This window comes from Chiloscyllium plagiosum, chromosome 38, assembly GCF_004010195.1.
Source record: "Chiloscyllium plagiosum isolate BGI_BamShark_2017 chromosome 38, ASM401019v2, whole genome shotgun sequence".
Lineage (NCBI taxonomy): Eukaryota > Metazoa > Chordata > Chondrichthyes > Orectolobiformes > Hemiscylliidae > Chiloscyllium > Chiloscyllium plagiosum.
In genome coordinates, this window is record NC_057747.1 from 29,796,643 (window position 1) to 29,809,154 (window position 12,512).

Genomic DNA, 12,512 nt, shown 5'->3' on the forward strand with positions numbered 1-12,512 from the left:
ATCTGCAAACTTACTAACTGTACCTCTTGTGCTCGCATCCAAATCATTTATGTAAATGACAAAAAGTAGAGGACACAACATCGATCCTTGTGGCACTCCACTGGTCACAGGCCTCCAGTCTGAAAAACAACCTTCCACCATCACTCTCTGACTTCTACCTTTGAGCCAGTTCTGTATCCAAATGGCTAGTTCTCCCTGTATTCCATGAGATCTAACCTTGCTAATCAGTCTCCCATGGGGAACCTTGTCAAACGCCTTACTGAAGTCCATATAGATCACATCTACTGCTCTGCCCTCATCAATCTTTGTTACTTCTTCAAAAAACTCAATCAAGTTTGTGTGACATGATTTCCCATGCATAAAGCCATAGTGACTATCCCTAATCAGTCCTTGCCTTTCCAAATACATGTGCATCTGTACCTCAGGATTCCCTCCAACAACTTGCCCACCACTGAGGTCAGGCTCAACGGTGTATAGTTTCCTGACTTGTCTTTACCGCCCTTCTTAAACAGTGGCACCACATTTGCCAACCTCCAGTCTTCCAGCACCTCACCTGTGACTATTCATGAATCAAATATCTCAGCAAGAGGACCAGCAATCACTTCCCTCGCTTCCCACAGAATTCCAGGATACAGGTCCTGGGGATTTATCCACCTTTATGCGTTTCAAGACATCCAGCACTTCCTTCTCTGTAATATGGGCATTTTTCAAGTTGTCACCATCTATTTCCCTACAGTCTATATCTTCCATATCCTTTTCTACAGTAAATACTGATGCAAAATACTCGTTTAGTATCTGCTCACCTCCTACCGCCTTGCTGATCTTTGAGGGGCCCTGTTCTTTCCCTAGTTACCCTTTTGTCCTTAATGTATTTTGAAAAACCCTTTGGATTCTCCTTAACTCTATTTGCCAAAACCATCTCATGTCCCTGTTTTGCCTGCCTGATTTCTCCTTTAAGTATACTCCTACTTCCTTTATACTCTAAGGATTCACTCGATCTATCCTGTCTATACCTGACATATGCTTCCTTCTTTGTCTTAACCAAAACCTCAATTTCTTTAGTCATCCAGCATTCCCTACACCTACCAGCCTTCCCTTTCAGCCGAACAGAAATATACTTTCTCTGGATTCTCGTTATCTCATTTCTGAAGGCTTCCCATTTTCCAACCGTCCCTTTACCTGAGAACATCTGCCTCCAATCAGCTTTCAAAAGTTCTTGCTTGATATCATCAAAATTGGTCTTTCTCCAATTTAGAACTTCAACTTTTAGATCTGGTCTTTCCTTTTCCATCACTATTTTAAAACTAATAGAATTATGGTCGCTGGCCCCAAAGTGACACCTCAGTCACCTGCCCTGCCTTATTTCCCAAGAGTAGGTCAAGTTTTGCAGCTTCTCTAGTAGGTACATCCATATACTGAATCAGAAATTTTCTTGTACACACATAACAAATTCCTCTCCATCTAAACCCTTAACACTATGGCAGTCCCAGTCTATGTTTGGAAAGTTAAAATCCCCTACCATAACCACCCTATTATTCTTACAGATTACTGAGATCTCCTTACAAATTTGTTTCTCAATTTTCCTCTGACTATTAGGGATCGATAATACAATCCCAATAAGGTGATTATCCCTTTCTTATTTCTCAGTTCCACCCAAATACCTTCCCTGGATGTATTTCCGGGAACATCCTCCCTCAATATAGCTGTAATGCTATCCCTTATCAAAAACACCAGTCCCCATCCTCTCTTGCCTCCCTTTCTGCCCTTCCTGTAGCATTTGTATCCTGGAACATTAAGCTGCCAGTCCTGCCCATCCCTGAGCAATTGCTATGATATCCCAGTCCCATGTTCCTAACCATGCCCTGAGTTCATCTGCCTTCCCTGTTAGGCCCCTTGCATTGAAATAAATGCAGTTTAATTTATTGGTCCCACTTTGTTCTCTGCTTTGTCCCTACCTGCCCTGACTGTTTGACTCACTTCTGTTCTCAACCGTACCAGTCTGAGATTGAAATCTTTCCTCACTATCTCCCTGGGTCCCACCACCCCACCTTACAAGTTTAAATCCTCCTGAGCAGCTCTAGCAAATCTCCCTGTTACTCCCCTTCCAATTTAGGTGCAATCCATCCCTCTTGTATAGGTCACTTTTACCTCAAAAATGTGAATCCTTCTCCCATACACCAGCTCCTCAGCCATGCATTCATCTGCTCTATCCTCGTATTCCTGCCCTCACAAGGTCATAGCACCGGGAGTAATCCAAATATTACTCATCTCAAGGACCTCCTTTTTAAATCCCTGCCTAACTCTCTGTAATCACCCTTCAAAATCTCAACCTTTTCCCTGCCGATGTCATTGGTTCCAATTTGGACAATGACCTCTTGCTGGCCCCTCTCCCCCGTGAGAACATTCTGCATCCTCTCTGAGACATTCTTGATCCTGGCACCAGGGAAGCAACATAACATTGTGATTTTTCGCTGCTGGCCACAGAAACGTCTGTCTGTACCTCAGTCTAGACAATCCTCTAGCACAATTGATCGCTTGGAACCCAACGTACCTCTCATTACATTGGAGCCAGTCTCAATACCAGAAACTTGGCTGTTGGTGCTACATTCCCCTGAGAATCCATTACCCCTTCCATTTTCCAAAACAGCATACTTGTTTGAGATGGGGGATAACTACAAAAGACTCCTGCACTACCTGTCTACCTCTCTTACCTTTCCTGGAGTTAACCCATTTATGTGATTATGTCTGAGACTTTCCCCCTTTCCTATAACTGCCATCCATCATATCCCCTTGCTCTTGTAAATTCCTCATTGCCTCTAACTGCCTCTCCAACTGATCCATTCGATCTGATAGGATTCGCAACCAACGGCATTTATTGCAGAAAGAATCCTCAGTAACTCGTAAACTCTCCCTAAACTCCCACATTCGACAAGAAGAGCACATCACTCTACTAAGGGCCATTTTTGCTTCTTCCAATCTGCAGACCCAGAAAATAGCACCAAATTACTCCTCTACAAAACACTGCTCCAGGCTAACTCAATACTTATGCCTTATATTTTAAGTTTAATCTAGAGACATTGCTCAATAAAACATATAATCAAGAAAGAGTCCACTCTACTCACTACTGCTGACTTATTTTAAGGCCATGCTTAAAACATCTACTTATCTGCTTCCGTGCTGTGAACTCTCCCAACAGGTTCCTCCAAGATCAGTTGTGAATTTCACTGTTTTTAATTTTCCCAGACACACTACAATGTCCAGCGATACATGAATTCAACAGCAAAGGCAGTAACTGCTAACTCTGTCAGTTAACAATGTGGGTTTCAATGTGGGTATATAGTAAATGGAAAGGTCCTGGGGGAAATTGACATACAGAGAGATCTGGGTGTTCAGGTCCATTGTTCCCTGAAGGTGGCAATACTGGTCAGTAGAGTGGTCAAGAAGGCATACGGCATGCTTTCCTTCATTGGACGGGGTATTGAGTACAAAAGTTGGCGGGTCTTGTTACAGTTGTATAAGACTTTGGTTCAGCCACATTTGGAATACTGCATACAGTTCTGTTCCCCACATTACCAAAAGGATGCGGACACTCTGGAGAGGGTGCAGAGGAGGTTCACCAGAGTGTTGCCTGGTATGGAGGGTGCTAGCTATGAAGAGAGGTCGAGTAGATTAGGATTGAGGCCTACAAAATCATGAGTGGTATAGACAGGGTGGATAGCAAGAAGCTTTTTCCCCAGAGTGGAGGACTCAATTATGAGGTGTTGAGTCCCTCATAATTCAAGGTGAGAGAGGAAATGTTTAGGGGAGATATATGTGGAAAGTTCTCCACACAGAGGCTGGAATTCATGGCCAGTGGAGATGGTAGGGGCGGGAACGATAGTGTCATTTAAGATGTACTAGACAGATACACGAGTGGGCAGGGAACAGAGGGATACAGATCCTTAGAAAATAGGTGACAGGTTTAGATGGAGAATCTGGATTTGCGCAGGGTTGAAGGGTTGAAGGGCCAGTTCCAGTGCTGTAATGTTCTTTATTCTTTGTTCTATGTGAAGAAGATAACCAAAGAAAGAATAGAGCCCATGTGGGACTGAGGGGGCAATTTGTGCATGGAGACAGGGGACATCAGGAAAGTGATGAACAAGTACTTCTCATCTGTCTTCACTTTGGAGAAGGAGGATGTCAGTGCAGAATTTGGGAAGAGGGACTGAGATGCTGTTGAGTAGCATGACATGGAGAGGGGTTTTAGAGGTTTTGGTGGGTTTTGGATAAAGGAACTGAGGGCAATGTTTCCTAAGTTTGCAGATAACATAAAGATAGATGCGGGGGCAAGTAGAGTTGAAGTGGTGGAGAGGCTGCAGAAAGACTTGGACAGGTTACGACGGGGGCAAAGAAGTGGCAGATGGAACACAATGTGGGAAAGTGTGAGGTCATGCAGTTTGATAGGAAGAACAGAGGCATGGACTATTGTCTAAATAGGGAAAGGCTTAGAAAAGCACAAAGGGACTTAGGAGTGTTCATTCTGGATTCTCTTAAAGTTAATATGCAGGTTCAGTTCATAGTTAGAAAGGCAAATGAAATGTTGGCATTCATTTTGAGAAGGCTAAAATACAAGAGCAGGGCTGAGGCTGTGTAAGATTCTAGTCAGATTGTATTCAGAATATTGTGAGCAGTTTTGGGATCTGTATCTAAGGAAGGATGTGCTGGTGTTAGAAGGGAGTCCAGAGGAGGTTTACAGGAATGATCCCAGGGATGAGAGGCATGGCACATAAGGAGCAGTCTGGGTCTCTACTCAATGGAGTTTGGAAGGACAAGGGGAGATCTCATTGATGCTTACAGAATCCCTTGAGGATATACTGGATAGATGCTTCCACTCACAGAGAGACGAGGACCTGAGGGCACAGCCTCAGAGTGAAGGGCCAACCCTTTAGAACGGAGATGAGGAGGAATTTCTTCAGCCAGAGGGTGGGGAGTCTGTGGAACTCATTGCTGCAGAGGGCTGTGGAAGCCAAGTCATTGAGTGTATTTAAGACAGAGATAGATTCTTGAATAGTAAGAGTTCAAAGGTTACTGGGAGAAGGCAGGAGAATAGGGTTGAGAAACATATCAGCCATGATAGAATGGTGGAGCAGACTCGATAGGCCAAAGAGCCTGGTCTATGGTCTATGATTGCATGACCATCACCCTCACCCAGGCTCAGTACTGTCCCAGATTCTGATGCAGCCTCTCAATACAAGAAACAGACTGTGCCTGTAAGGTGGCTCTTAACCTTCCTCCTTTCTATCTCTTTCTCTAATCACACATTTCTGATAACAACTGACAAAAGGTGGAAATTAGTCTTGAACCTTGATCAAGACTGATACAAAATTGCCCTCATATGCAGCTATGTATAATCTGCATCAAAAGCCCCATGCTGTACCTGTCCCGGAAGTATTCGATGGGAGAACAGTGTCGAGGTGGCTTTACTCTGTATCTTATCCCGTGCTGTCTCTGCCCCATTAAACTCATCCAGGACAGGGACAGCGTGGGGTTAGGCAGAGGTGAATCTTTACTCTGTATCTAATCCTGTGCTGTCCCTGTCCTGGGATGGTTTGATGGGGACAGTGTAGATGGAGCTTTATTTGATAAAATCAGTCATATAATTAAATTTCATTTCAACATAATGAGTTAAACCTGGTTTGAACATGACTTTACCTTTGCTGCTTTCCAATCGGGTTACTCATTGATGGTGTGGTGCTCGGCGATGATCCAGCACCTGAAAACTTTGATTCCAGAACTTTGCATCTTCTCCCATCAATACTACTGTCGGATTTTGTGAACTGAAAAATAAAACATCACCACCACCTCAAATTGTCAGAGTCATTTACCCAATGGCCACAAATTGTGGGAGAGTTGCTGATGCATGAAGGGGAAATCCATCAGCACACCCAGAATAAGCTGCCACTTGCTACTTTTTCAGCTACGGGTGACAGAACCTAATGCCTCTCCCTATAATCCTTTTATCCAATCTTTTAAATCTTTACATCTACTTGCACCCGTGAAAGTGAACTCTGGCTGAGATGACTCTGCTGCTTGAGTGAGGCCCATTTTCATTGCACTCACTTCCAGGAATATTGCAATGATGTAAGCTTTGTGTTCCAGTTCTCAACCTTCATGTCTCAGTGCTCTACAGAGGGGGAGATGCAGTTTATATTAATGTGGAGGCTACATACTGCTATCATGTGATAATGGTGTGACTGAGAGGCTTTACATAGTCACTGCCCACCACCTTTTTATTGGTCTTCATCTAAGTTACTGACACCATGTGGAAAGGATGTCAACCAAAAGTCTTCGGTACAGGATAGGCTTAATAATGACAAACCGTAAATATGTTTCTCAGGTCAGAGCTAGTTATGCTGCACCTGAGATGCATGTTGACTCTTGTGAGATATCTGATTCAATTGAAGAGTAAATACATATTGCTGTTAAGTGCATGGACTTAGCACTGGAACTAAAGACACCCTGCAAACACTGAGGAAGGCCCTTTAGTTCCTCTCAGGAACAGCCTTATGTCCGAATGGATGGAGCTTATGTTGTGTTGTCAGTTAACCCTTTCAGGTACTGACTGTTCTGTACAACAACTTCAAATTGCAACAAAAACAGAAAAAACTCAGCAGGCCTTGCAGCATTTGTAAAGAGAAAGCAGAGTTAACGTTTCGGGTCCAGTGACCCTTCTTCCGAACTTTAATCAGCAATGACAGCCTCCCTGAAGCCAGGATAGAAGGTCAGCTTACAGAATATCCTTGCATTAACTGACTACAGGTGATGGTGATCGATCCTATTAAATCTCTTTGATCAATTGGAGAGCCATCCTCTCTCAGAAGCTGTCTTCTACACAGTGAATGCTTGCTTACATTTTCCAGCTGTAGCACATTTTGTTGGGGATTATTGGCAGTAGACAGTTCCGAAGTATTCAGACTGTAACTCTTCCCAAAGCGAATCTCCTTTGCCTGATCACGCAGTTTTTGTCTTTGTTTTCTATGAGAACAGAAGACAAAACAGATTTTATTGTCACACAATGATCTTTAACAAGAAAATCCTGTTTGTAGTGGATGCTACAAATCCACGTGCTACACTCTCTACCTGATATCATCCGGAGCTGTTCCCCTGTGCTTTAACTCCCAGCCAGTCCTGTTCCCCATCACTCCTGTACTCACCGACTAACAGTGGCCCCTGACAAGCAACACCTGGTTTTTAAAATTCTCATCTTGCTTTCAAATTCTTCCATGGCTTCACCCCTCCCTATCTCTGTAATCTCTTTCAGCCCCATAATATACTGAGATCCGGTGTCTTGTTTTTCCTCAATTTTAATTTCTCTACGCTGGCTGTCTGGGGCTAAGCTCTGAAATTCCTTCTCTGCCTCACCTTCCTCCTATAAACACTCAGTGAGACTTACCCCTCTGATCAGGCTTTTCGTACATCTGACCTAATCACTCCCAGTGGATCCTGGGAAGACCTTGGGATCACATTAAAGGTGCTATACAAATCTAAGTTGCTGTTGTTGTACAAGTCACACTGGTGAAAGGTAAATGAATCAGTCTGTCTGTGGGAGTGGGGAGCGACAGAAGGTGGAAGAACTTCAGAAAGACACGTTCCAGGTGGAAACAGTCATAAAAGCTTTAGGTCCTCCAACCCCTGTTCCCTGCTTCTCTGGGTATATGTTACTCCTGTCTCCTAGGACTTTCCCCTTGGGTACCTATGAGCCCTGGTATTAGCCAATCTGTGTACTGAACTCTGCTATCCGCCTGTCCCCTCAGTACCTGGTACAGTGCCTTCAGTTTGAGAGAACTCCCCATGATCCATCAAGCAGGAAGGCCAGAGATGGAGACGGTGTCTGGTGCAGCTTGTGTTAAACGGCTACTTATTTTTGGGGTGGATGGGATAGTGTTGGAGACAGCAATTTGGATTGGGCCCCAGGATGTCCCAGAAGTGTATTTCAGAGCCAATCAAATGCTGTTACAGTTACAATAGTATTGCAGGAAGCCAAGCAGCTGATTAGCACAAAGCAAGATCCCACAAACAGCTTCACCATAATAAAAAACAAATCACTCTGAGCAGAAATTGGTGTGCCATTAAATACTGCTCCAGGACACTGAGCTCAACGGGCAGAGAGGAGGGATCTTCATTTAACACCTCATCAAAATAATGCACTTTCAGCAGCTCTGCCTCAGCACTAACCCTCTGACAGTGCGGCACTCCCTCAGCACTGACCCTCTGACAGTGCGGCACTCCCTTAGCATTGACCCTCTGACAATGGGGCACTCCCTCGGCACTGACCCTCCGACAGTGCGGAACTCCCTCAGCACTGACTCTCCGACAGTGCGGCACTCCCTCAGCACTGACCCTCTGACAGTGTGGTACTCCTTTAGCACTGACCCTCCGACAGTGCGGCACTCCCTCAGCACTGACCCTCCGACAGTGCCCACTCCCTCAGCACTGACCCTCCGACAGTGCCCACTCCCTCAGCACAGATCCTCTGACAGTGCGGAACTCCCTTAATACTGACCCTCCGACAATGTAGCACTCCCTCAGCACTGACCCTCCGATAGTGTGGCACTCCCACAGCACTGATCCTGTGACAGTGCGGCACTTCCTCGGCACTGACCCTCCGACAGTGGGCACTCCCTCAGGACTGACCCTCTGACAGTGTAGCACTCCCTTGGCAATGACCCTCTGACAGTGCAGCACTCCCTCAGCACTGACCCTCCGACAGTGCGGCACTCCCGCGGGACTGACCCTCTGACAGTGCAGCACTCCCTCAGCACTGACCCTCTGATAGTGCGGCACTCCCTCAGCACTGACCCTCCGACAGTGCAGCACTCCCTCAGTACTGCCTTGAGAGGGATGTCCTAGATTTTGTGTTCAAGTCTTTAATGTGAAATTTGAAGTCATAAATGCCTGATTTAGGTCAATTACACACACTGAACAATCACAAACACATATACAGCTTAATAAGGAATGTGATTCTGTTGGGATATCACACCCAAAGTGTTGAATTATCAATTCAAAGGCAGTAGCCTTACTTTGTTTTGAAGTACAGAACCACACAGAGCATCCCGACCACACTTAATCCAATCGTGATGCAGGTTATAGACATAATCTGTCTCTGGTAAATATCCTCACTCTCTGTGAACAGAAGTAGACAGAAACAATCAAAATGGTTACAATAGCTTTCCATTGATGTCATGGGAATGCACCAAATAACATCGACATGTACTTTCTCATGCATTTGCATCAGACAGTATGTGCAAGTCTTGGTTCACACATGTAAATAGTCATGGTAAGGAGTGTTTTGCATGTCCATATTGTTACAACTTGGGGTAAACCCTCCTTCTAAAGTTAAAACCAGCAACATAGAAAAGATTTATCTTGTGCAGCCATCTGTAAAAACATCATGTGGCCAAGAACTATTTAAAGTAAAAATCAACAACTTTATTTCTTAAAGTATAACAGAGAATAATTAACTAACCACTATTTACAATTTCTTTCTCTAACCTATATCATTCCCTTCTATAATACCAGTCTGATAAAACTCCCAATTAAGATTTACAAAACAACACTTCTTATCTCAAAGCCAAGCAGCTTTCATTCTTCTATTCAGATCTTCCTGTGTCTTCTTTCCTTCTTCTTAGGAATTTCTGCATCACAGAAAAGGTACTTTTAAGAGAGCTATTTTCAGGCGGTCTGTTTACAGGCTGGGCCTGACAGTTCTCCTCTCAACTGTTCAATTTTCCCCAGTCTTATACCTCCAAAGTATCTGATTGTGTCATTGGCTTTTAAAATTGTCAATATATATTCAATTCAAACCAGATTGGATTTTGAAATTTTTTGGGGTATAATTTAAATTAATTGGCTGAATGCGAATTTGTTTTTGTCTCCAGACAACGAGATAATCGAGTTGGTCGACCAAGTGTTATATTGTTACCTTATTGAGAACACTTGGTGTTATGTCCTGCTGCTTTAACTCTCTTAAAGGTGCCATACACCCACATCTTCATAAACCCTTAAGAAAAAAATAAACCATCATAATGAAAAGATGGCTTCATTTTTTCTCTAGTTTTTAAACACATTACCCTAACATACTGATAACCTTAATATAAGTTCACCTTAACTACTTCCCATATACCTATATATATAAAACATTAAATAAAGACAAATCTCATCCAAACTCTTATCAGTTAAATCCGCAATAACGCATCTGCGATTACATTCTTAAGACCCGTAACATGTATGATGTTAAAATTAAATGTCTGTAACATAATACTTCAATGAAATAGTCTCATATTCTTATCTTTAAAACATTCTAAGAATGTAAGCAGATTGTGGTCAGTGTACACAGCCATCTCTTACACATTGTTCGTGACATACACATTAAAATATTGTAAGGCCAGTACCAAACTCAGTAGTTCCTTTTCGAATGTGGAGTATTTCCTCTGGTGGATGTTAATCTTCTTCAAAAAGTAACCAACTGGCAATTCAATCCTATCTTCATCTTCCTGTATGAGTACAGCGCCAACTCCAATGTCAATTACATCGATGGTGACTTTAAAAGGTTTGGTGTAGCTACAACTGGTTTAGTGGTTAATATCGATTTCAATTGGTCGAATTTCTCCTGGCATGGTTCTGTCCACCGAAACTTTGTGTTCTTCAGCAAATTGGTTAATGGTACCACTACACTGCTGAAGTTTGGAACAAACTTCTGATAGAATCCACGAAGTCCTGAGAATCAAAGCACCTCTTTCTTCGAGGTTGGTCATGGAAATTCCTCAATGGCCTTTGCCTTTACGTTCCGTGGGGTCCACCTTCCATGATCGATGTTATGGCTCAAGAATGCCACCACTGCGTTCGCAAATTCTGTTTTATTTACGTTTATTACCAGTTTTGCTTCTTGTAGTCATTCAAAGAGCTCTGCCAATTGTACCATGTGATCTTTCCAGGGCTTACTAAAGATCACTACATCGTCCAAATAGACTGTACAGTTTGTTAACCCAGCCACAACTCTATTAATTGGGATATGGAGGGTGTGCTCTTCCTTCCAAAGGGCATAACTTTAAACTGATGTAGCCCATTTGGTGTTACAAACACAGAAATTTCTTTCACCAACTCTGATAAAGGTACCTGCCAGTAACCAGGCATTAAGTCCGACTTGGTGATGCAACTGGTTTGTCTGACTTTCTCGATACAGTCCTCCAATCTAGTAATTGGATATGAGTCTGATTTTGTAATAGTGTTGACCTTCCGATAATCCATGCAGAATCATTGAGTCCCATCTGGTTTGGGAACCAAGATGATCAGCAAACTCCACTTGCTCTGCCTTGGTTCAATGATGTTCTCATTGAGCAAGGCCTCCACCTCTATTTGGACCTGTCTGGCTTTGAAAGGATTAAGCCGATAAGGGTGTTGTTTTATTGGATGTCGACTTTGTGTACAATAGCATTAGTCCTCCCCATCTGATTCTTACATATGCCCTTGTACTGCAGTAATAAATTTTTCAACTGTGTTCGATCCTCCTGAGACAGATAGCTTACTAACCTATTCTACTCCTCAAGGACTTCTTCATTTTTTAATTTATGGGCACATCAAAATCCCCATCTTCTGGATTTGATTCCTTACCCTGCAGGGCAGTAACTAACACCTGTTTCTCCAGTTCTTTCAACATGTTCACATGACATACTCAATATCTTTCTTTCCTATCTGGCATGTTTGAGATAGTTCACCTGGCTCAACTTTTTCTCAATTTGATAGGGACCACTAAACCTGGCTTTGAAGGGATCTCCTGTCACTGGTAACAGTACTAACATGTCATCCCCTCGGGGAAACGTCCGAGTCTCAGAGCCTTTATCTGCCACCTGCTTCATTCTACACTGTTCCCTCTTTAGATGCTGTTTAGCTAATTCACCTACTCGATTTAATCTCTCTCTCACCTCCGATACATAATCTAAGTGTGAGATCTCTGCCTTTGGTCCTGTCAATTTTTCTTTAATTAATTTCAAAGGGCCTCTCACTTCATGACTGAATATTTACTCAAAGGGAGTAAACTGAGTAGACTCATTTGGGGCATCTCTAATGGCAAACAGTACAAATGGGATACCTTTGTCCCAATCATTCGGGTAATCCTGACAGTATGCTCTCAACATGGTCTTCAAGGTCTGATGCCACGTTTCTAAATCTCCCTGGGATTCAGAATGATACGCACTGGATTAAAGTGCTGTATACCTAAGCTATCCATAACCTCCTTAAACAGCCTGGCAGTAAAGTTAGATCCTCGTTCTAACTGAATCTCTCTGGGTAGCCCATAGTGAAGAAAGCTACTAACTCCTCGACTACCCTTTTTGCCCCGATACTCCGTAATGGAATTGCCTCCGGAAATCTGGTAAACACATCCATTATGGTGAACAAGTACTGGTTCCCACTTTTAGTTCTCGGGAGAGGGCCTACACAAGCAATTATAACCTGCGTGAAAGGTTCTTCAAATG

General features: G+C 43.3%; 1 protein-coding gene across 1 annotated transcript in view; it reads right to left on the minus strand.

The window, feature by feature from the left end:
- LOC122541733 (pro-neuregulin-3, membrane-bound isoform-like) overlaps nucleotides 1–12,512 on the minus strand; it is a 33,332-nt gene that overhangs the window by 6,138 nt on the left and 14,682 nt on the right. Inside the window, exons 4-6 of the mRNA XM_043678621.1 lie at nucleotides 9,060–9,162; nucleotides 6,891–7,014; nucleotides 5,692–5,816 (exon numbers count right to left, since the gene is read on the minus strand). Coding sequence (XP_043534556.1) covers nucleotides 5,692–5,816; nucleotides 6,891–7,014; nucleotides 9,060–9,162 — 352 coding nt within the window. The remainder of the gene's footprint in view (nucleotides 1–5,691; nucleotides 5,817–6,890; nucleotides 7,015–9,059; nucleotides 9,163–12,512) is intronic.